Source organism: Lissotriton helveticus, chromosome 9 (genome assembly GCF_964261635.1).
Source record: "Lissotriton helveticus chromosome 9, aLisHel1.1, whole genome shotgun sequence".
NCBI lineage: Eukaryota > Metazoa > Chordata > Amphibia > Caudata > Salamandridae > Lissotriton > Lissotriton helveticus.
Window position 1 is genome coordinate 642660117 of NC_136070.1, and position 25611 is coordinate 642685727.

The window sequence follows — 25611 nt, forward strand, 5'->3', positions numbered from 1 at the left end:
CGACTTTGCCCTACTATACCCTCCTAGCCTCCGTGTCACATCAAGGAAAACAAAATTTCTTTTCCAATGTTCAGCAGGGTGGCACTTTGTGGAGGTTTTTTTTCTTCTCAACAACACCTGCTCAGCTTATATACATTTGGATACTGGACTTTGTTGACACGTATATTGCTACATCAATCATCCATCAGACATCAGCTCAAACACGTTTTCATGGCTCCTACCTCTGAAGTGCAAAAAATCAATTTACTTACATGGAATGCCAGAGGCCTGGGTGATCCCCGTAAGTGTCACCAGATTTTAGCGTACCTAGAGAGACATCATATTCATATTGCTCCGATACAAGAGACACACTTTGTCCCACATCACCCTCCCGCCTTTGCTAGTAAATGGGTGGAACACAGAGTATTCTCTTCATATTCAACATATTCCAGGGGTACTGCTATTCTCGTTAGAAAAAATGTCCCTTTCTTACTTGGTGGGATGGAGCATGATTCACAGAGGTGAAGTTGCATGGCTTGGGGACAGCTGAGGTCACACTCGGTGACCCTCGTCTGTTATGGTCCCAATGTGGACGACGTCAGGGCGGGGTCGTGTGGTGCCGTCCCCCGGCGCACAGAGGAGCTGCTGCAAAAAAATTCTGGATCCAGTCTGACGCCTGGGGATATTCTAAGTTAAGGAATCTGCGGCTAGATGTCGCTATCAGATACGCAGTCTCCGGATGCTGCCAGAGTTTGCAGTTGAACAAATCCAGTGTACACGAGAGAAGCAGTCTTTGGAAGTGAAGGCAGGCAGGCAGGTCCTCTGGGGATTTCGAGGTTGCTGGCTGCAGGACACACCGGGATTTCGCAAGGGGCAGGTCGAGGGGAGACAGGCCTGTAGGGCTGGGGCCAAGTCAGTGGCCGTCTTCTTCTTGTTAGCTGGCTGCACGGCTGTTCAGTCCTTCTTGTCTTTTTCTTGGTTCTGGAGCGGAGGAAGCAAGGTTCAGGGTGCCACCTAAATACTAGATTTAGGGGTGTTACAGGTAGGTAGAGACCAATGGGTCCCTTCCCTGGGGTGGGTACACCCCCTATTGTGTCACCCTGCAGTGGGAGGGGGGCACAAGCCTGTCCCTTGTTGGTTGGGTGCCCCATCCTCAAGATGGCGGGGACTAGGAGTTGTGCTTCACCTTGCCTCCCCCACCTAAGGGGTGGAGTTGGCAGAGGTGTGCATGCCTCTCTTCCTCACTTGTTTCTCCCACCGGTTCTCCCCCCCAAAGTGGGGGGACAGAACCAGTGGGGACCGGTTGCTGAAAGCAGCAAGTGGTCTGGGGAAGCTCACAAAGGCGGCATGCCTTTGAAGTTTCCCCTTTGTGAACCCTGCCCATCCTGGGGGAGTAGACTTGGCACCTCGTCCCAGGATGTGCATTGTTTCAGGCCCCCGAGAGCAGCAAGCTCCCCACCCAGGGGTCCAAAAACATGTCTGTTGATGGCAGCCCAAGCAGCCACTCAGTCGGGACACTAGAGGTTGGTTAGTTTTCAGGGGGCATCTCTGAGATGCCCTCTGTGTGCATTTTACGTTAAATCCTACACTGGCATCAGTGTGGGTTTAATGTGCTGAGAAGTTGGATACCAAACTTCTCAGTTTTCAGGGTAGCCATTATGGTGCTGTGGAGTTGATAATGACAAACTCCCAGCACCATATACTCTTAATGGCAGCACTGCACTTACAATGTCTAAGAATGGACTTAGACACTGTAGGGGTACAGGGCCCGTGCACCTGTACCCTCACCACTGGTATAGTGCAGCCATCTAGGGGGGTGACTGATCTATGCCAGGGCACTAGGTTGTGTGCATGGCACACAGGGATGTGTGCCATGTCGACTCTTCACTTTGTTTTGTGCCAAAACACGAGGCCTGCAAAGGCAGTGTGTAAGTATAGTGGTACAGGACCTCGAAGGGTGGCGCAATAGGTGCTGCAGCCCTTAGAGGCCATCTCTAGTCACAGTGCCCTGGGTATCTGTGGTACTATTTACCAGGGGCTGACCTGTGGCCAGAGATGCCAATTGGGTTTGTTTTGGGGAAAGAAGACAGGCCCTGGGAACCTGATTGGTAGGGACCCAGGGCACACCAAGTAAAAGTGCATCAGTAGTCTGGCAAAAAGTGGGGGGAGTTACTGCAACAGAAACCCACTTTCCTACACCTGCCGGGTGAGCAGTTGCGCTTTACCAACCCTGATTGATTGACTGAGCAACCACATCTCCTCCCTCTAACGTCATGCGAGCCCAGCCCAGACCCACCCTAACCTAACCTGGCTGCAAGCGCCATACTAAAAATAAAATGATAATGTTCTGTTATTATCAATTTATTTTCCCTCTACACTGCTCTTAGAGCAGAGGGGCAACGCTCCTCCTTAGCGGAGTAGCCGCCGCTGCCGGAACTCCGCGTGCTAATGCAGTGGTGGCCGTTTCGGTCTAGTGGAATGAGCCCACAAACTTTCAGGAGGTCGCTTCTTGGCCAGTGAGTAGCAGATTCTGATGCACAGCATGACCCATTTTGAGATGATCCGCTTCTGCACAGCCTGACCTTTCTTTACGCTAATATACCCCACAAAGAGGTGGTCGTCCACCCGGAATCCTTGGGTTCAGATGGTGGAGTCAAACCTCTTCCTTAGAGGGATGTGGTGGAGTATAAAAGGTAGGCAAGTTGGTAGATCGGCCTAAATGAAAAGGGTTGACCACCTTTGGTAAAGGAGCCTGGTGCAAAGCACCACTTTGTAAGGGTAGACTGAGTGGTAAGGCGGCTTAGATGATAAGGCCTGCAGCTCACTTACTCTGAAGGCAGATGTAATTGACACAAGGAAGGCTGTTTTCAAGGTCAGAAGCCTGAGGGGACAATTGTGTAGAGGGTTGAAAGGAGCGCATACCAAAAAAGTTAAAAACAAAATAAGGTCCCATTGAGGCATAATTAGGCTTTCCTGTTTTAAGTTTCTATTTTTAGCAAATTCTGGTGGGGTTTATTCAGTGTTTTCAATACCTTTAAAAAAACACCAGTGTTTTGGGTGATTACACATTTTCACGCCAAAAAAACAACAGAAACAGTGTTTTTCCGGTGTTCATGGAATGTTTTGCTTTTATTGTTCCTTACTTTCTGCACTGATAGTTCTTGGCATACAGACAGTGTACATACAGTGTATATGAGTAAATACATTTTTTCAAATCAAACTTATTGTGGTACACTATACAATACTTCTTCAGTTAGTCTTTGGTCATGCGCACTTGCTCTTTCCTTCCAATATAAACATTTATGTGTGAAAAGGCCTTCTCAACACTGGCACTTCAGGCAGGCAAATCCAAAACAGCACGTACACAATTTGCAAACTCTGGCCACTGACATAGCTTTCCATACCAATACTGGTGCACCTGAAGATTATGAGTCTCTGGGACAGGTTCTGCAACATATGCTTTGAACTGGTGCATATGCCCGCACAGTAATTGAAAAGGTCAAAAATGAAGCAGTACTTTTCAAAGTATGGAGAAAATTCCCCCCTACGGAAGGGATCTAGAACCTGTGCAGAGTACCACAGTGAGGATTCATTGACTTCAAAGGCCATGGTTGGAAAAGGGACATTTCTATGCATCATTGCAAGCCATTTCTCTTGCATTGTAAAATAAAATTTCCTGAATTGCTCCTCAACATTTCTTTGCTTGCCAAGTGATGAGCATTCTATCATGGAAAATGTTGCAGTGCCAAAGTCACTAAAAGTGTCTCCTAGCCTACTTTCATGGAGATGTTTCATATCTATACCAATTACGTTGAACACTCGGTAGACAAGGATGTTTCGAGAATCTAGTTTTATGATTATGTCCTCTACAGCAGTTATGTTTTCCTGTAAAAATCTAAGAATGCAGTAGAGTGTACTTTTTTTCACATCACAATCAATATGCGAACGAAGATCCTCACATTTCTTGCCTTTGGCATCATCACGAAGCAGAAATTCTGTAAATGGTCACCATATGGATAATATAGTATTCACAGCCTGTAAGACTGAGAATCACCATCTAAATGACATTGTTGGGATGACTCTTTCTTTGATGCCACGCAAAGTACAAAATGAGAAATATTTGTGTTTTAGTTCCAGGACATAACTAAACAGTGCACCAGAATGGACTATAAAGTCAATAGCATTCTTCGTTAACTCTTAAGATTGTAAAGATGCTTTCAGCATACCATCTACCAAGTTGCAAGGATCTCTTACAGGGAAGCACTTAAGCTCAGGTATCGTTTTTCACAGGTCATCACACACATTTGTCATATACATAGCTGAATCAATGCAAATACAAACAATGTCACACTAGTCTTTGTTGAACTTGGTAAAAACGTTATGCAGCAGCATTCCAAGTAACACTCCGTTACGTGTTTTCCAAAAGTCTGGTTTCATGTTTTCACCACTATCCTAGATGCTTGATGACCAGACTCTTTTCACATATACCTGTCACTACGCCTTGCATTGAATGTTTAAAGCCTGGGGAGTTTGGCAATTCACCTATTATCAATACTGACCCGTTAGGAAAGGGTGCTGATGTATCAGAGGTGTTCACCCATTCTCTGTCTGTGGGTAAATTTGATGGTACATATTGGGAAAGATTCCTTTGAAACAGTCTATTTTACCTATCAGTGAAAGTATCAAACATAACCAAAATATCGAATATGATATTTCCTGATTCTCTACAGTTTATAAAATAATTAAATAAGAATTGAAACATGCTTCTAAACCCTCCATCTTTAGACCAAAGACCACAAAACTGAAAAATAGCAAAAGTATATTTAGTGACATCTCTAAACCACAAAACTCAAGCAGAATATTCTTAGCCCAGTCTTTCTTGCTGCTACCTTGTATAACAAAGTTACATCATATAAGCCCCTCCAGGTAGAAATAAATATGACTCTTTCACTCTCCTTTTCCTTTCTAGGAATGACATTTAGTTTGTGGTGAGGGCTATTTCCCTTTCGGTGTGATTTATCAATTATTATAGGTTTAAACCTAAAACCGGATTGCCTAGGCATAATGAATGGTTAAGGAGGGAATAAATGAGTAAGACCCTTGAGGAACCTATGCTAAATAGAGGACTCAAATAAAAATAAGGCTCTAGCTCCCATCTGGGAGGCAGGACTTCCATCAGCATCATAGGCGGGTGACGCCCCTCCAGCTCCGTGTCGAAGTCGGGGATGACGATGGGGATGGCCCCACCAGGGAATACAGTCAGAGTCGGGAGCATCTGCATCAGTATCGGCACCAGAAAAGTTCAAAAGAGCTCGACCAGTGCCAGTCATAATCCAGGAAATGATACATGGGGCCCACTGGGGTCAAAGCTGCCAGCATGGAACCTAAATGAGGTGTATGGTCTCACTGAACTTTTATCTCGGCGGGGTTCGCTCCGGCCTTCAAATTAGGGAAGGCGCAGAGTCAGCCCAGTTGCAGGTTCCGGAAAACCAGGTTAAAATGCCGAGGTTCCCTCGTCTCATTAGCAGACGGACCAGGAGAAGTTGAAGAACACGTAGACTTCTTGCTTTTCTTCCTAAATTTCCTACCTGAATGCCCAGACCACTTTGAGCAGGACAAAGAGGACTTCGGGCTCCATCAACAATCCCAGGACCTTCCCCTCGACCCGAATCTTGACCACCGTGGAGGTGCATGCTAGGCCTCTAGCAGTTACATCGATTGCTCCCTGAAAGCCGTCTGAGTTATGGCAGGGCATGGCCTGGCGCTCCAAACAACAAAGGCGCACGAGGTGCGGGTCCCTCGCCCACATCAGTCGGTGGCAGGCACCGTGGGGCTTAAAACCCTACTTATGCAAGTGCATCCTTGATGCAACAGGAGGTAAACCTCAAAAGAAGTTGTCAAAAAGTGACAGAGGGGAAGCTCTTCTCCGTATCAGAGCTGGCTGGTGTGGAAAAAAAAAAAAGAATGGACGTCAGCACATCTGGGTGGAGCCTATATAGGTACCGCGACATCATTTCAGGTGTGGATGACACCAACAACGGATGTAGAGCCAATCGACGCAACCTACCAGCTGACAGGGGTACTGCTCATGAAATATCTTCTGGATCCAGTATGACACCTGGGGAAATTCTAGGGTAAGGAATCTGCAGCTACAAGTCTATCAGATGATGCTTGTTAATGGTTTGTAAAGAACAACCTCAGACAACTGGAGTAAAGTATACGCTCATCTTTCCTGCCACAGTAGGAAGAAAGAACAGTACACAAAAGGTAAAGGGGCTTGAAAAAATTAGCAAACCCTCCCAGGAGCAAAAAGCCACAGCCAAAGAAGGTGTTCAAGGTGGCAGGCAAGTGGGATTTTAAAAAAAATCAACGCAAAGCTCAAACTCCAATCAAGAATTGGTGAACTCTGGATTGTAGGATGGCAGGTAAGCAAACAGTAAGAATCAAGTTCCTGTGGTCACACCAATGACAGCTGATTACATTATTACTTAACTCAATAAAGTTAATACACAGAATACTATATTGGGGAGGGGAAACTGCTGTAAACGGAGCATGTCACAAATGTATTCACTAAAGAAGGGCATGAGTTAATTATTAAGCGAAGCACCACTAAAGGGCAAAGTCTGGGTTAATAATGCATGTGAGGATGTAATCTGAGCAGGAGGTGAAAACAATATCTGAAAAGGTCAACTGAGCCGCAAAGACTCTGTACTGTCTAGACAGTCAACATTTCCAACATGGACACACACCACATTTGAGATCTCTTACGGGAAGTGGATAACTTCAATGGGTGTAGAAGTTCAGAAATTTGGTCGCCGGGTGGGGAATAGTTGAGGATAGTTATTTGCCAGTCACAGACTTGAAGCTAAACACATTGAAACTACTAGGACAAGCATCGAGACTGTTTGGTAAGGCAGTATACAATCACTGAGGATAGTTGGACTTAGTACACAAAGGAATCCATTCACATTTTACACATTAAGAAAGGTTGAATCACATCAACCACAGTATAGTAGAATTGAACATCGAGGTTTAGGTAATCTGCCTAGATGTGCAAAATGTATACATATACACAGAGGAGAGGGATAGATTTTGCTCCAGGAAATAACACTGGTAAAAGAAGAAAGGGAGAAACTGAAAAACTACTGGAGGAGTTAACTACATTACACTTCTCACTCCACCTACTCAAGAGGAATATTTATTTGGATCAACCCCAGCATGTGAAGGGAGATAACGCACTAATGGCCAAAGGGAAAGACATTAAATACTTAGGCATGTCAAACAGGCAAGTTGGGAGGGTGCTTCTTTGAGAATGGTAAACATAGATGTACCCAACACTGCTCAGTTTGCCAGTAGCCAGGATGTCCTCAAAATCTGAGAGATGGGCGTGGGCGACTTCAACTATGTCCTAGATATGGAACAGGATTGATCGTTCCCATCACTATAAGGAACTGCAGCTGGTCAAGCATAAAACTGCCTAACCACAGGGATTGCTTGACACTTGGTGTGGCATGCATCCACAAATTAGAGAATGCTCATTTTACTCCCATGTCCACACCCTACACATCATTATTCCTCAGTAACCCACAGGAAGTAATTATTGACAATAAAAAATTAAGCAAAACTCTATCCGACCATAATCTGTTGCCAAGGTATAGATGCACTGGACCAGATCTCTTTTCCAATCGGTTCTGCTAGAAGTCGGGGCCACAGCACCATCCTATGCTGAAAAAAATAACAGGAAAATGGTGCCTTCTAGAAAGATTTTACAACACGCGTTTCCGTCCGTGGACGTAACGTCTCCAAACCGGCACTCCTTGTTTGAAAATTTCAATAAAGTTTCATAGACATCTTGTTATTGATTTATCCATAGGTTAATTTTAGTTTCTTATCCATACTATTTCATTCATAGTATAATTTTTTACATTTCATATTAGTGTGCCCAATGCATTTTGGGCAGAAGCCCTTCGTCTGGGGACTTGAATTCAAATGTTGAATGTAGTCAAATCAAACCTCTTGGTACATTCTAATTTTTCTTGAATGTTGCAAGCACTGTCACTTCGGTATATAAGTCCAAACGCCAGTGTCCATATTCTTGTTACAAGAAAGGAAACGTGTGTTGTAAAATATTGTAAATCACCCTTACGCCCAGGAGGGTTCACCGACGTGGCACCCACCACCTGGAGAAATTCTAATTTAACAATTACACGGAGTGCGATAAACCACAGTCCATTTGGCTCTTAGCCTTCTAGAAGGAGCCAGAAAAGTGGCCCATAAAGCCAAAAGCAAAAAAAACTCCTACTTGATAGGTGTTTGCCAGAGTGATGACTTACGAAGAATTGAAGAGCCAGGAATACTGATTAACAGATAACTCCACTAAGTAATAATCAGAATATAGGACAGGGGGCAATGAACCAGTCTAAAAGATCTTCACCTGCGTTGCAGCATAAAGGAGTTTCCTTCTACATGGTTTTTATACCCTCAAACAGTAAGCTATCCCAGAATTTAAAACGTCCGCCATCTTGTATTGGGAAAAGGCAGGCGAAAAACTCAGTTATGTATCGTGAATTGGGCAAGTAAATAATGGCTCACTAGCCAACTTCCTATGTAGGCAGCATGGGAATTTGGGACGTCATGATGGAAGCTCGAGAAACCCTCAGGCAAAATTCACCCACATCAAGCAGTTTATTTGAAGGCTGCGTTATCTGCAAAAATAATTCTGACCAGGATGCCTAGAACATGGAAGAGCTCCCAGGTAAGTCTGCAGCTGCCACTGTTTGAAAAACCATGTTGTTGTTGCCTTGTTGGGAAATGTCGTTCATGTACCAGCAACCAAAAGCCCAGAGGTTCCAGAGTGCATTCCTCAGCAAAGGAGGACACCTGCTTAACCTGGAAACCACTGACAACACCATTATATTCTGGGAGGCCTTCAAGTTCACCATAAGAGGCATATGTTTAGGAATGGTACATGCGGGTACAGCATTTTAAACAGATACTGCTAGCGATTAAAATGAAAAAACTAGAAATAGAAGCTATTACCTAAAGGGAAATACAGACACACTAGACACCAGCAACAAAGGATCAGAAAGGAACTCGGAGACAAAGGCTGCCCTGTTAGAGCACTTACATAAAGGAGATAAGGCTGGCTGTCTACTGGCATTGTTGGTAAACAGCGATAAGCCCACACCCCGATAACAGCAATTGGAAATTTGGGAAACTAAGTTGCACAATAGTACAAACTCCATGCCAGATTCACAGAATTTTATAAAACTGTACTCTGAGAACACAATTGTCACAGTGGAACCCCAAAAGACTATGTATGTAATGGCCATTCTTTTTCAAGACCACAGATGACCAGAAAGAACCATTGGATACACCATTGAGCCTGGAAGAAATAAAAGGAATAGGGGTTTTGGGCAGAGATAAAACACCTGGTAGTGATGGCCCGAGACTTGAAATTTTAGACACATAAAAGCATTAGGCACCACACTTGCTGGAGTTCTATGTAACAGCAAGGGAAGAGGGATTCATTGCTTGGACCTCTAGGAAGGCTTTAATTGCCATGCTTCTATAACCCTATAAGGATCTATTAGAAATGGCCTATTTTCACCAGTTATCCATGCTAGAGTGAGATTAAAAAAATCTTACCTAAGGTCCCGGTGATGAGAATCTCAAATGTTCTACTTGATCTAAATCACCCTGATCAGTTAGCATTTGTACCTCGCAGAAATACTTGACCTTTCATTAGATAGTTAGGTCATTTACTAAACCACGTTTGAGGACGGAAAAATGAGGCTGAGGAATCCAGAGACACAGAGCAGGGCTTTGACAATATGAAATGGAATGCTCTGTTTTCAGTAATTAAAGGGATGAGATTTGGGAACAAAATCAGATCACAGATTAAGCTGCTTTACGTTAGTCCGATGGTGTATGTCTGTAATGGCTCAATAATAGTCAAGGTATGGACGGTGGAAAGTGAAACCAGGCAGAGGTGCCCACTGTAGGGAGCGGACTCTATGTAGTGTACCAAAATTAGGTGCACTGTGCAGAGGGTCCAGGTATCCCTATTAGTGTACAGGGGCTCCCAAACACAATCCCAAGGTGCTCTATTTGTGGTAGTGTGGTTGAGCAGCCTTAGGCTTATCAGAGCGGATTGTTAGGCATTTGTTGCACACCAGAACGGTGTACCAGGCCAATGCAGTCAGTGCCTGCTAGCAAGTGGATCCTCCACTTCAAGGGAGATGATGGCTGGTTTGCTAAATGCTGGCAGCCATCTGAGGTTTATGGAGGATGCACAACGGCAGGATGAGTCTGGTCTTAGCAACTGTCGAGACCGGAGCAGGCAGGGAGGCAGGGTTTTGTGCCAAGTCCACAGCTAGTACACAGTTCCTTTTTTGTCCTTCTTTAGTCGGGCAAATCAGAGTCCCTGGTGTCAGGGGGCCACCCAAATACTGAATTTAGGGGCATTAATGGAAGTGAGGCCTAGTAGCCTATTAGCTACTTACCCTTGGGGCCACAACTTCTATATCACCACTTCATCTGGGGACAGGCATAACCCTGTCCCAGAGTTCCTAATTCCACCAAAAACAAGATGGAGGAATCCTTCTTTTGTGGAGCACATCAGGCAGTCCCCCCTTAGGGGTGTGACTAGTCTGGTGGACTACCACGCCAACTGCATATATAATTTCCCGCCCGTCCTGAAGTCAAATAGACCTTTGGGACGGTGGATGGCATCCCCTAGGTCTGGGGGAAGCCAAGGTCACATATCAAATGCGGCAGGTGCTTTTAAGTCCCTAGCCTGGATATGCTAAATCACTAGCCATCCAGCTGGAGGAGGTGTGAAGACCTTCCTCTGGAGCAGGCATTGTTCCTCGCCTCAGAGCGTAGGCTCTCACCTGCAGGGGGTCTGAAACTCATCTGTGATGGACGGCTGGAAGATACCAGTCAGCCAACACACTAGACGTTGGTAGGTTTTACAGGGGAAACCTATAAGGTGCCCTCTGGGTGCAAGTCATAATAAATCTTGTACTGGCAACAGTATAGATTTATTAAGACAAGGTCTTTGAAACCAAACACCACAGGTTTCAGGAAAGACATCATTAAGCTGGGGAATTCGTAATGACCAGAGCCCAGTACATATACTTAAGTTGGCTTCCCCGTTCACTTGTACCATCTAGTAATTGAATTAGACACATGTAATATAATGCACCCTGCCTTAGGGCTACAAGACCTGCTGTGGGGTGACTTACATACATTGCATGCAGTGACTATGACATGGCACACAGTGTGCCATGTCGTGTTTTCACTCATGGTTTTTACTATGACACGCAGTCTGTGATGCAAGCAATTTGTATGGGAGTCCCTTAAGCTGGCATAATGCATGCTGATTTTCTTAGGGACCCTCTTTGGTACCCATGCCCTAGGTACCAGTACTACTTCTTACTAGGGACCTACAGAGGTGCCAAAGGGTGTGCACATTGTGTGCCAATTAGTCCACTGTATCGCCCTGCTGTTTGCACTGATCATGAAACGTTTGGCTGCTACAATCAAAAGGGAAGAAATAGTTAGGAGTGTTTTGCCATATGACCATAGGCACCCATGCCCTAGGTACCAGTACTACTTCTTACTAGGGACCTACAGAGGTGCCAAAGGGTGTGCACATTGTGTGCCAATTAGTCCACTGTATCGCCCTGCTGTTTGCACTGATCATGAAACGTTTGGCTGCTACAATCAAAAGGGAAGAAATAGTTAGGAGTGTTTTGCCATATGACCATAGGCACATCGTCTCATTATAAGCGGATGATATCCTTTTGTATCTAAAACATACATAGGAGGAGCTGTCCCTTCTGCTTTGCCAATTGAACCATTTTAGATCACTCTGTAGGTTTAAATTTAACAAGGATACATTTTGTCAGTTTCCTCTCCATAATGGAGTACAAACAAAACCAATTTTGGAAAAGGGGGGTGGTGATGGACAGAGTTTCTGAATGATGCAGAATACTCTTACCAAGTCAAGAGATCATGGTTTTAATCCATCACCGTTTTTTAGCTCAATGCACCATCCCAGCTCAGAACCTGGCTATATGCAAATTAGTCTGTTCCTGTCCCAGAGCATGCTGGGAACAGGGCAAACCAAACTACCAAGCCAATTCTTATACTGGGAAGGAAACAAGCATCCGGGGACCGGTTTCTGGCATCACAGCCTTCTTCGGCCCGGCTTGCTTGAATCCTGATGGTGCAATGAGCAAGGGACTCACGTCTGAGCATACCCTCCCACACATAGTGTGGATAAAACCGATTTTGGAAAAGGGGGGTGGTGATGGACAGAGTTTCTGAATGATGCAGAATACTCTTACCAAGTCAAGAGATCATGGTTTTAATCCATCACCGTTTTTTAGCTCAATGCACCATCCCAGCTCAGAACCTGGCTATATGCAAATTAGTCTGTTCCTGTCCCAGAGCATGCTGGGAACAGGGCAAACCAAACTACCAAGCCAATTCTTATACTGGGAAGGAAACAAGCATCCGGGGACCGGTTTCTGGCATCACAGCCTTCTTCGGCCCGGCTTGCTTGAATCCTGATGGTGCAATGAGCAAGGGACTCACGTCTGAGCATACCCTCCCACACATAGTGTGGATAAAACCGATTTTGGAAAAGGGGGGTGGTGATGGACAGAGTTTCTGAATGATGCAGAATACTCTTACCAAGTCAAGAGATCATGGTTTTAATCCATCACCGTTTTTTAGCTCAATGCACCATCCCAGCTCAGAACCTGGCTATATGCAAATTAGTCTGTTCCTGTCCCAGAGCATGCTGGGAACAGGGCAAACCAAACTACCAAGCCAATTCTTATACTGGGAAGGAAAAAAGCATCCGGGGACCGGTTTCTGGCATCACAGCCTTCTTCGGCCCGGCTTGCTTGAATCCTGATGGTGCAATGAGCAAGGGACTCACGTCTGAGCATACCCTCCCACACATAGTGTGGATAAAACCGAAAAGGGAAGAAATAGTTAGGAGTGTTTTGCCATATGACCATAGGCACCCATGCCCTAGGTACCAGTACTACTTCTTACTAGGGACCTACAGAGGTGCCAAAGGGTGTGCACATTGTGTGCCAATTAGTCCACTGTATCGCCCTGCTGTTTGCACTGATCATGAAACGTTTGGCTGCTACAATCAAAAGGGAAGAAATAGTTAGGAGTGTTTTGCCATATGACCATAGGCACATCGTCTCATTATAAGCGGATGATATCCTTTTGTATCTAAAACATACATAGGAGGAGCTGTCCCTTCTGCTTTGCCAATTGAACCATTTTAGATCACTCTGTAGGTTTAAATTTAACAAGGATACATTTTGTCAGTTTCCTCTCCATAATGGAGTACAAACAAAACCAACAGGTAAGGCACCCCTGCAGGAGGCTCACGGAACCTTTAAATAATTAGGAATCCAGGTGTTTCACAAATATGAAGTTACTACAGATGGCAATGTGGGTGTAATCATAAGAGCCATTATGGTAATCATACAATTCTGGAATAAATTACCATTATCCAAAATAGGAAAGGTTGCTCTATCATAGTTTATTCTTCTGTCCGGTCTCCTTTAATTTGATCAAATCAGCTGGTAAAAAACATTTAAATCATTGAATTTAATATTGCTAGAACTTGAATGGAGGAGGTAGAAATAGAATTGCACTTCCGAAATTACAGTTGCCTACTTAGGAAGGAGGCCTCAATTCCTAGGTTATGTGAACTACTCTATTGCATCACAATATAGTAGGCTTGATGCCGCTGTGATCGTAACGCAGAGGAACCCAAATTTATAGACGTATTGATGAAAGCAGACATACTCCCTGGAAAAACCTCTGTGGACAAACTCCATATTCCGCGTGATCAAATACATATTTCAAACATAGTAAGTGGAGTGGAGATGGCAACCTTCAATGACAATTTCTAAGCCATTATGCCCTACCACATTTAATAAAAACAACTAAAAATACGGCAATTTAGAACAGATAACGCACAAAACATTGCAACTGAAGCGGACAAATGGAAAGGGCCAAAAGGCAATAACCATGTTTTTCTGCACTATCACTGAGCAAACCAAGACTACCTTCAAAATGTTGAAGGAAAAGTGGGACGCTGATATGCATATGTAATTCACAGACCAATAACGGGTATCAGTCCTTGAATATTGCTCAAGTTTCTCTAGAAACGCAAGGTTCAATTGAATTAAACACTGAGCAGAACATAGCTACCATACCATAAATTGCGCAATCTATATCCAGGTGTGGCGGGCATAAGTCTAAGATGGTTGGATGAAGACGCCGACTTAATGAATGTTCTGCAACTATCTAGCTCTAAATAGTGGCTACGGATTTGCTGTCAGAATTTCTTGGGAAGCCTGGCATTAAAAAGGCTGACATTTGTATTCTTGGGACTGGTCAGATCAAAAAAGGCAAAACTAGTTCTAGATTTAGCACGATTAATGAACAAGCAACAGATCGCCATGGAAAGGAAATCCTCGCCTGCACTCCAGACGGGAACTAGCTTAATGGAAGGAGTGAAATCAATGCACTGTTACAGCAGTCTAGCTAAATACCTATGTGCAGTTTCAGCATTTGTGTACAGCAGCAAAACAGTGACGAATCGTAGATGAGAAAACCAAACATCCTGATAAAAATGTGCCAGTAAGTAGACAGTTAGCAATATTTAGTTCAGCTCTACAGTTGTGATATCTGATAAAATGTAATGAATATTCTTGAACAAATGGATTTTTCAGAAAATCAATATAAAAAATAAAATATTTGTTATTTGCCGACTGTTAACAGTACAGTCCACACATTGAGTAGTCGGGGTCCGTCAGAGGGTTTCTACTGGCATGAACTGATTGCTTTGCACCGCCCACTTGCCCTTATACTATACCTGTTGACTATTTTCAAGATCACTTCACAGTTCGATTTTACAAACATTTGCTACGTTAGGTATGGCCTAGTGTCAAGATCAATGATGTTTTTCAATGCATGCTCATTGCAGCACTTCAATGGGTTATTTCTTCTGGGTGATTGCACCAGGTTTACATTCCCTAAAAGTAATAGTGAAACACATTTTTCTTTGGGGTCCTTTTGAGCTATGCTGTGGCCTCTTCTAATGTGTGTGATCTTCCATGAAGCTTGCTAAAGCTTTCCCAAACTCTACAATACCTCTGTCACATACATGATACCATTACGACCACGGATTGAGTGAGAAAATATCAATACCCAGTGCTAATGTCCGCATAGCCTATTGCCATAGGTAGGACTTTTATTGTCACTTTTAGCATCTGTCACTTTTTGCAGTGAGTGTTCTACGGGTGCTGCACTGCGTTGCATAGCTTTGCACTATGGAACGATTGCCGCTCTGCCTGTTCTGTACCACTACAAGTACTTGAATTCAGTTTATTAGACACAGTCTGAGAAATTAAATCAAATCAAAAGTTGCATCAATGGTCTTTTGGTAAAATGAAAGGATGGTACCGAAGAAAAGAAATCACCATTCTTACCTGTGCCCCCAAGAACATGCATGTCCAGCTGCTCAAGAAGATACATCACACAGGTATTCACTTGAGGCAGAAGACCGAAGAGAAAGATAGCAGGGAAGCAAAGAGTAAAAACTGAATGAAAAAAAAGAAAACAAAGTTATTGTCCACAAGGGAAGTTTAAACATTTTTTTTACAACATACAAAGACTGAACGAAAGATCTCACTAGAATTGTGCTGGGGTATAAGGAATTGGGCACATTGAATGCAGAAGCAACAATGACACTTAAGAAAAAGATGTAATGATATGGGGACATACGCACTGCCCATAAGAAGAAAGTTTAAATACCTGTAATAATGGTTTTGTAGCCTGAAGAATTTCTTAGATCACAGGCAGATAATTATTTTGCTATCTGGTGGTTGTGCAAAGAAGTGCTGATTTACAAACTTTTTTCTACTCTCGGTGGGCACCGAAATAGGCAGACCCTGAATAGAATGTCAACTGCACGTCCACAAAACCCCCTGACATGACCTCCATCTTCGGTCCTTTTGAAAATGTATATCTCTTTCCCTACCCTCTTTCAATGAAGAGGTGGAAGGGTCATGTGCGAATTCAGGAGAGCTACAGCTAAAAAAACACCATTATAACAGATAAGTAACTGGCTTTATTTGCAACACAAAATCTCTTTTAGATACACATGCTGTACTTCGACTATGTAATGGGATTACCTCCCCTGTGGGAGTTGGTGGGGTTCAAGGGCCTAAAGAGGGAGTGAATGAGAACAAGTGTCTTAATATTGATTGTCATAGCACCATCTCCTTGTGCGTTTCTAGACCAACACAGTGTGTATCTTGAATGTGTATTTTTAAATCCATGTTTCTGACTTCTAGATGTTCTATAGTCAGACATTGACCATGAACTGTAGTGTGGCCATGCTATTAGTGTTTTGTTTGCCATTTGATAAAATCATGGCATCAAGGTATACCCCATTGCACAAGTGATCACTGTAGGAAAGTGCCCCTTTTTGTTATGGTCACATCCACTTTCTTTGCCACTGATGTTTTTCGACTGATGTGCACTGTGTTCCTGCTAACCAGGCCCCAGGTCCTGTTCCCTAAAAACAAGGTAAAATGGTATAATTGTAAATCAATTGACACACTTTGGCACCCATGTAGGTCCATAGAAAGTAGTAACCCTGATACCTAGGATATGGATACCAAAGCGGGTCCCCAATGGCTGCAGCATGTATTATGCCACTCTAAGTAACCACCATATAACTTGAATGAGCCTTCCATTGCAGACTGTGTCAATGTGCAAACCATGAGTGACAAAACGACATGGCACACTCACTGTGTGCCATGCCAAAGTTACTGCATGTAATATATGTAAGTCACCCCCACAACAGGGAGGGAGGGAGCATTATATTACATGCAAGGGCATATCTGCATCAGCAGATTTGCCCCTGTGCTTTCTAGACCAATTACTAGATGGTGCAAAGGATCCGGAAAGCCATCTTAAGTATATGTACTGGGCACTACAAGTTTCCCAGCAACAAGATGGCTTTACTGAAGCCTATAGTGTTCGGTATCAAACACCAAGTCCTAATGCACAAGTTACTTACCTTCGGTAGCGATATATCTGTAAGAAACAGTAGTTCGTATTAGATTCCTTACCTTAGAATACCCCCAGGCGTCAGACTGGATCCGGAAACTTTTGCGTAGCAGTACCCTTGCGCGTCGGTAGGCGTCGTCTGCGGCTCCGCGTCCGTCGTTGGCGCCGGGATGACGTCACCGGAGTACTTAGACGCCGCCCTCGCGCACTGATGTCAGTTCTTATACACAGCTTTTCCGCGCCAGAAAACGCAGAGCCATGATAAAAACCAACCCTGGTGCCATAAAAACTAGGGCCCTGAAAGGGGATGACATTAACCCTAGGTATCGGTTCGCAGAACGGGAAGGATGGGTGGGGCGGTAAGGAATCAAATACTAACTACTGTTTCTTACAGATATATCGTTACCGAAGGTAAGTAACTTGTGCATCTGAAAGAAACAGGTTAGTATTAGATTCCTTACCTTAGAATAGATACCCCAGCAATACCAACCCCGGTGGTGGGTCTGCGAACCAATGATCACACCAGAAAGTCCTGGAGAACGGAACGGCCGAAAAAGCCATCTCGCTGGACTTGGCTGTCCAGGCAGTATTGTCTTGTGAACGTGTGCAGCGAGGCCCACGTAGCTGCCTGACAGATGTTCTGCAAGGGGACTCCCCAGCCCAGGGCAGTAGTAGCGGCTAAGGCACGTGTGGAATGGGCACGAAGCCCTACAGGAGGCTCCTTTCGAGCCAAAGAGTAACAAGCCTTGATGCACAAGACGACCCATCGAGAAATGGTTCGCTTGTGCACTGCCCGTCCCTTCTTAGCGCCCACATAATCAAGGAAGAGTTGGTCATCCACCCGGAACTGGCGTGTGCGATCCAGATAGAATGAGAGCGCACGTTTTGGGTTCAGACGGTGGAGCCTCTCTTCCTCTTTCGAGGGATGCAGAGGCGGAAAGAAGGGTGGGCAAAGTGATGGACTGCCCGGTGTGGAAGGCTGTGACTACCTTGGGCAGGAAAGAGGGTCACGTCCGCAACACAACTTTGTCCGGATGGATTGAAAGGAAAGGAGGCTTAGAGGAAAGGGCCTGGAGCTTACTCACTCTCCTGGCAGAGGTGATGGCAACCAGGAAAGCGGTCCAGGACAGTTATGAGATGGCTCAAAGGGAGCGCACATCAGAAAGGTAAGAACAAGGTTCAAGTCCCACTGAGGCATCACGAAAGGGACTAGAGGAAACATACGGGTGATGCCCTTTAAGAACGTATTTACAATGGGGGACTTGAAGAAAGAGGGCTGATCAGGTAGCCTTAAGAAGGCGGAAATGGCCGAGAGGTAGCCCTTCAGAGTGCCCAGAGCAGAGCCCTGCTGGGCAAGAGAAAGAAGAAAGACGAGAACCTCTGAAAGAGGGGCAGAAAGGGGATCCACAGCCTTTGCTGTGCACCATGCCACAAACATGTTCCATCTGCAGGCGTATACTGATTTTGTGGAGGGACGCCTGGCTGCCAGAATGTCATTACAGACTTCAGGAGGCAAGTCAAATGGCCTCAACTGCCGCCGCTCAATCTCCAAGCATGTAAGTGGAGACTGGACAGGTTCGGGTGGAGGACCGTCCCCTGCTGCTGCGACAGAAGGTCCTCCTGAAGAGGCAGACAAATCGGGGGATCGACAGACAGGCTGAGTAGCTCGGGATACCAGAACCTCCGTGCCCAGTCCGGAGCCACAAGGATGACTTGGGCCCGGTCGCGCCTGATCTTCAGCACTCTGGGCAGAAGTGGTATAGGCGGAAAGGCGTACAATAGACCGCAACTCCACTCGCGATGAAAAGCGTCTCCGAGCGAGTGCCGCCTTGGAAATTCCAAGGCACAGAACTGATGACATTGCGCGTTCTCTTCTGTGGAGAATAGATCTAACCAAGGCTCTCCCCACTGCTGAAAGAGGCCTTGTGCCATGTCCGAGTTCAGACGCCATTCGTGATCCATCATGCACCGACGGCTGAGTTAGTCCGCCCTGGCGTTCAGGGAACCTGCCAGGTGTTGAACCACCAGGGTCACGCCCTGATGTTCCAGCCACTGCCAGAGACGCAGAGCCTCCTGGCACAGGGTCCACGACCCCACCCCGCCCTGTTTGTTGCAGTACCACATGGCGGTGGTGTTGTCCGTGAACACCTGCACTACACTCCCCCGGACAGAGGGGAGGAATGCCTTCAGTGCAAGTCAGATCGCCCGCAGCTCCAGAAGGTTGATATGGAGCTGGGACTCCACCGGAGACCAGGGGTCTCTGATCTCCGCCTCTCCCATGGGGCCTCCCCAGCCCTGGAGGGACGCGTCCGTCACAACTACGTGCTTCGGTTGGGGTAGGGAGAGGGATCTGCCGCTGACCCAATCGCGGTCTCGTGAGCCACCACTGCAACGGTCTTGCAGTGCCCTCCGAGATCAAGACATGTTCGGACAAGTTGCCCTGATGCTGGGCCCACTGAAACTTCAGGTCCCACTGCAGAGCCTGCATCCGCCACCTGGCGAGATGCACTAGAAGGATGCAGGAGGCCATCAGCCCTAGAAGCCGCAGCGTCAACCTGACCGAGACTCGGAATAAAGGCTGAAAGATCGGAATCAGAGCCTGAATATCCCAAACCCGCTGTTCCGGAGGATAAACCAGAAACTGCGCCGAGTCTAGAACCGCTCCGATGAAGAGGAGCTTCTGAGAGGGGCACAGGTGTGACTTCGGCACATTGATGGAGAACCCCAGCAGGTGCAGGAGGTCGGCCGTAGTATGGAGGTGGCTGACTACTGTCTGGGGCGAGCCCGCCTTCAACAACCAGTCGTCGAGGTAGGGGAAGACTGAAACCTCTAACTTGCGCAGATGAGCTGCGACCACCGCATCACTTTCGTGAACACCCGTAGGGTGCTGGTAAGGCCGAAGGGGAGCACGGTAAACTGAAAGTGCTCATGGCCTACCGTGAACCGCAGGTAGCGCCGGTGGGCCGGCAGGACGGGGATGTGGAAATAAGCGTCCTGCAAGTCCAACGCTACCATCCAGTCTCCTGGGTCCAGGGCAGCTAAGACCTGAGCCAGTGACAGCATCTTGAACCTCTCCTTCTGGAAGAAACCTTTGACGTTCCGCAGGTCCAAGATAGGGCGTAGGCCCCCTTTGCCCTTCTTGGGAACCAGAAAGTAGGGGGGGTAGCAACCACACCCTACTTCTGGCCCAGGAACGTGCTCGAAGGCCCCCTTGGCCAAGAGGGCCGCAACTTCCTCTCGCAGAATATTCAAGTAATCCCCAGATACGCTGTGGTACTGCGGTGGCATGGCTGGAGGGGTCACCTCGAAGGGGAGGGAGTAGCCCCTTCGGACGATTTGCAGCACCCACCTGTCCGATGTGATGTCGTGCCAGTGGAAGTGATGGCGAACCCTGCCCCCCACTGGCGTCTCGTGGGCCTGAAAGCTCGGACTAGGAGGGCTTTGAGGCGGATGCTGCGGGGTGGATGTGGACTGGCCGCGCCGTTGTCCCCAGGCACCGCCACAGCGGTTACCACGTCTGCCACCGCGCTGGATGTTAGTCTGCGGCCGTGGCTGGCAGGACGTGTAGGGGCGCCCCTTCCTTGGCCACGAAAGGGACGAAAGGCAGCAGATTGCTGCCGCGGGGCCGACCGGCCGAAGGACTTGGCCGTAGCCCTGGAGTCCTTAAAGCACTCAAGCGCACTGTCTGCCTTGTCGCCAAAGAGGCGACGGCCATCAAACGGCATGTCCATAAGGGTGTTTTGGACATCAGCCGAAAAGTTGGCGGACCTCAGCAAGGCGTGGCGACGAATCGCCACCGTCGTTACCATCGCTCTACCTAGCGAGTCCGTGGTATCCAGTCCACATCTGATGGAGTACCGTGCCGCATCTCGACCCTCCGCAAGGGCTTGGGCGAGTTTAGTTCGGGCCTCCTCCGGACATTGTGGCAGCACGTCCGCGACCCTGTCTCACAGAGAGTGGGTATAACGGCCCAAGAGGCACGCAGTGTTAACTGACCGCAATCCCAAACTCAGGGAGGAGAACATCTTTTTGACATATTGCTCGTACCTCTTGGATTCCCGATCGGGGGGAGCCGTCGGGAATGCGGTCTAGGAGTTAGAGGCCTGGATAACCAGGCTCTCGGTGGTGTGGTGGGTGAACAGGAAGCAAGGGTCGCCCAGAGCCGGGCGGTGGCGTCTGGCCACGTTCCTATCTACAGGGGGACCTGTAGCGGGCCTGGACCAGGTGACCAGAAGAACATCAACAGGCCTCATTAAACGGCAACAGAGGCTCCGAAGAGCTTGCCTGCGGTTTAAGGACCTCAGTGAGGAGGTTAGTCCTCACGGCCGCGACGGGGAGCTCAAGGGCCAAGGCCTTGGCCACCCGCGTCAACACCACACTATAGGCTGCCCCCTCCTCCGTAGCCACGGTAGGAGGGGAGACAAAACTAGTGTCTGGCGAGGTGTCCAGACCTGGCGTCCCCTGGCTCGCCTGTCCAGTCCTGATAAGGCTGACACTCACGTGCCAGAGGGTCCTCAGACCCCTCCCAATCCGCCTCGCCACCCATCTCCTGGTATTCAGGGTCAAAAGATGGGGCTGGATCATAGAAGTAAAAATCTACCATCGGCGTCGAAAGCGGTGTCTATCAACGCTGCTCCGGCGCAGGAACCGGACCGAGGGGAGACTGGGGACGGCGTCGACCGTGGTTGGCGCCGGGGGCGACACCCTAGCAGCCGGCGCCGGTGAGGTCGTGTCCTACGGCACCCGGCCCGCTTGGGCTCTCAGAGTCTGGCCGCGGGGCATGAAGACGCCGCGGAACCCGACGGAGGAGTGAGCGACCTCATGGCCAAGAGGAAGGCGTCAATCTCTTCCGGCGTCGCCTTCTGCCCAGGGACCGGCAGGTATGGAGCAGGCCGCGACGCCTGCGGCTCCGACGGAGCCGCATGGGCGGTGTCACCCGAACCCCCGGTCGCGTTGCACGAGCGTCGAGGGGGGAGTCGGAAGAGCGATGTCGCCTCTTCGATTTCTTGTGCCTCTTACCTGAGGACTTGGAGCTCGAGGAGTGGTGTCGATCCTCCGAGCCGTGATGACCCCGGCCCGCGACCGGTCCCTCGACCTCCTCCTGGACTGGGACCTCGAACGGCGTGGGCAGACTGCCGGAGCTCGAGGCGCTTGCGGGACCGCTCCCGCCTAGCCTTCGACGTCAAGGCCCGGCAGTCTGGGCACGACTTGTCATCGTGGTCGGGCCTCAGGCAATGAAGACACCGGTGATGGGGGGCGGTAACCGACATCAGTCGGTTGCAGGCGACGCAGGGTTTAAACCCGGGCATCCCTACAGGCACCGTCGGAGTCGTTTGACTTAAAATAAAAAAGATCAAAAAGATCAAAAAGGTTAGTAAAAAAATGACTAAAGGGTACCACTGTTCCTGGATCGGCGCTTGCTGGCGCAGATAAAATAGGAACGGACGTCAGCGCGCGAGGGTGGCGTCTAAAGTACTCCGGCGACGTCATCCCGGCGCCAACGACGCAGACGACGGACGCGGAGCCGCAGACGACGCCTACAGACGCGCAAGGGTACTGCTATGCGAAAGTTTCCGGATCCAGTCTGACGCCTGGGGGTATTCTAAGTTAAGGAATCTAATACTAACCTGTTTCTTTCAGATAAATCTGTACTGTTGCCAGTACGATATTTATTATGGCATGCACACAGAGGGCACCTTAGAGGTGCCCCCTGAAAAACCTACCACTATCTTCGTTGCTTCCTGACTGGTATCATGCAGCCTGCCACCACAGACATGTTTGACCCCCTGCAGATGAGAGCCCACGCCCTCCGAAGGCCAGAAACATGTCTGCTCCAGCAGGATATCTATTGATTTAGTCTTCAAAGCCCCTGCCACCATTGATATGCCCTACCCAAGGCCCATTTGGCACCAGGGCAGGTGGGAAACGAGTTATGCAAGTAGGCGTGCTACACCTCCAGGCTAATCGCACCCCTAAGGTGGGCTACCTGATGTGCTCCACTAAAGAAGGGTTCCACCATCTTTTTTTTGTGTAGAATTAGGAACTCTGGGACAACATTATGCCCACTCTCCACATTAAGAGGCCACATAGGGGGTGTAGAGACCCTAAGGGCAAGCAGCCCACTGGCTACTTCACTTCACTCCCCTAAATTCAGTATTTAGGTGGACTTATGACACCAGGAAGACAGATTCACCAGACTAAAGAAGAACCAAAAAATAGCCACACACGCAACGGCTGGTTACATCCTCTGGATTGCATCATACCTTGTTCTCTCCATCGCCGTGAGGGGAATGGCAAGCTGATCCTCCTCTACGCCGCTCTGTCACCGGTTCCAGCCGTGAGGGGAACGGCTTGGTGACAACTACATTCCCCAGCAGGCATTGTGTGGTGCCAGAGGAGGGCGTCATCACAGGGCGCCTGAGGACCTTAAATCCAGCGTGGCCCTCCCACAGCGCGGGCAGTGCCCGGGCGCTGCCTGAGCAAAGCCCAGGCCAAGGGCGGGCCCGTCCGCACCCATCAGAGCAAGGAAGAGGCTGGGCTGGGCCACCTCTCTAACGTTCGTCAAATGGATAAGCGCAAACATTTGGCCAATCAGGAACAGGAGGGTTTAAAGGCTAAAATCCCCAGAAAGACTCCATCAATAACATCATACCTGACCTTGGGGGTGGGAGCCCTAAATAAAGAGATAGCCAATGCCGAAAAAGAGCTGGGCCTGGGCACAAGTCAAAGCTGCAGAGAAGGGTCTGTGGCAATTGACCTTCCACCACATTCCCGTACCACTAGAACCAGTGGTATTGATTAGTGCCCCAAAAACAAGGAGCGAAGCCAAGGTTCATGAGACTGTATTGTCAGAGGTTGTAATTTCGGAAGCTCCCACTTTGGATAATGAAAGACCTACACGGGGTGCAAAGGGGGAATCTCCGGAGAGAAAAGGAATTAATAGAAAAGCCGGTAAACGGCAAAAAGGCGTAAAAAAAAACTATCCCCAAAATATCGCCTAAAGTGGATGAAAATATCCAATTGACACTATGGAATCTAATCGAGGACATTTTTAGTGCGCGGTTCGAATCCATATTAACTGGCATTGCTAAAGACGTTATTGATACTCTTAACTCATGTGTTGCGGACCTTAAGAAGAAATGGATGGAGGATGGATTCCTTTTTGAGGGATATAAAGTATACTCCGCAAGTTACTTCAAAAGCAGAGTTGTCACCTAATCCATCTATAGAGAGCGGGTCTAATCCTCAAGGGAAACACCTAGGTAATCAATCATTTCAACTTTCAGGGGGAGGGGCAAAATCTAATTCTGTTGGTAGCCCGGTGGTCAATCAAGATTTAGGAGCATTAAGGGTGGAGTCATGCCAAGGTATTCCAAGCTTAGACAATTTGCAATCTACTGGCCCGTCGCTGACAATTAACTAGAACTGTGCTCCCCAAGTAAACAAAATAAGTCATAATGGCGGTAGAATTAATTTCCCACCAGAAGTCACCCCTTTGGTGCGGTTCTAGTTGGGGTTCCCCCACTTAGGGTCCCTGATATTGAATCAACAGCGGCCTTTATACGCAAGATGAAACATTGGTGTGACCATTATTTTATCGGTCAATCTGACATTTCTGACCATATTATAATGGCTAGAAGGGTGGCTTGGGTGGGTAATGGACCCAAACAGGTACCTGGTGACTGCATCATAGTTAATTTTAACAAACGGGATGTAGTCGACAGGCTGTTCTGGGATGACTCTACCTTACATGGGGCGACTATCGGGCGCTACCATTAGGTTTCTTCTATCCCCGGCAAGTACTACAAGAGCCTGTGATAGAGTAAGGGCGGCAGACTCAACCAGCTGTTATCACCCCCTAACATGCCCCCCTCGCAGTAAAAGTTCTGCATTAGGTTCTGATAAAAAAAATGGAGGTGTAGTAAACACCTTTAAATTTGGTACCTTGGTTGCCTTGGCCTGTTGAGGGAGGCTTACCCCTTTCAAATAGATTTTCGCTTTTAGCTCAATTGGATGGGAATGATTGAATGGGAAGGAGGGTAGTATCTCTGCATCATGCCCTTAGGGTTCTGCCATAGTTGATACAGGTGGTGAAATTCCCCCGAACTGTATTATAATTAGCTGGAATATATCGGCCTTAGGTGGAAAAGAGAAGACCCGATCTGTCTGGAATTAATTAAATCACTAGCGCTACAGGAAACTTGGGATACGGGGGATAATTTCTGGCTGGATGGGTTTAGGTCTTTTTTCCAACCTGCTCGTCCTGCCACGGCAGGTAGAGCAATAGGTGGTTTAGTGCTCCTCCTTTCCCTCAAACTAAATGATTCTTTAAAAAGGGTAGAGGTAGATTAATCAAACTGCTTGGTAGTAGAAGTAACTTGCTCCAATCATCCAAAGCTATTATTGGTAGACTTGTATAACTCTGGGGAATCTGATTTCAGGAACCAACACTGGTGTTTCCTTAAATTGTTTTTAGAAGAATATAGGTTGAAGCAATCCACTTCT

At 47.4% G+C, this 25611-nt stretch overlaps 1 protein-coding gene across 3 annotated transcripts in view; it reads right to left on the reverse strand.

Moving 5' to 3' along the window:
• Nucleotides 1-25611, reverse strand: part of PCNX3 (pecanex 3) — a 713235-nt gene that overhangs the window by 376710 nt on the left and 310914 nt on the right. For all 3 annotated transcript variants that reach the window (XM_078660716.1, XM_078660718.1, XM_078660717.1), the window contains exon 15: nucleotides 15519-15629. In XM_078660716.1, coding sequence (XP_078516842.1) covers nucleotides 15519-15629 — 111 coding nt within the window. The remainder of the gene's footprint in view (nucleotides 1-15518; nucleotides 15630-25611) is intronic.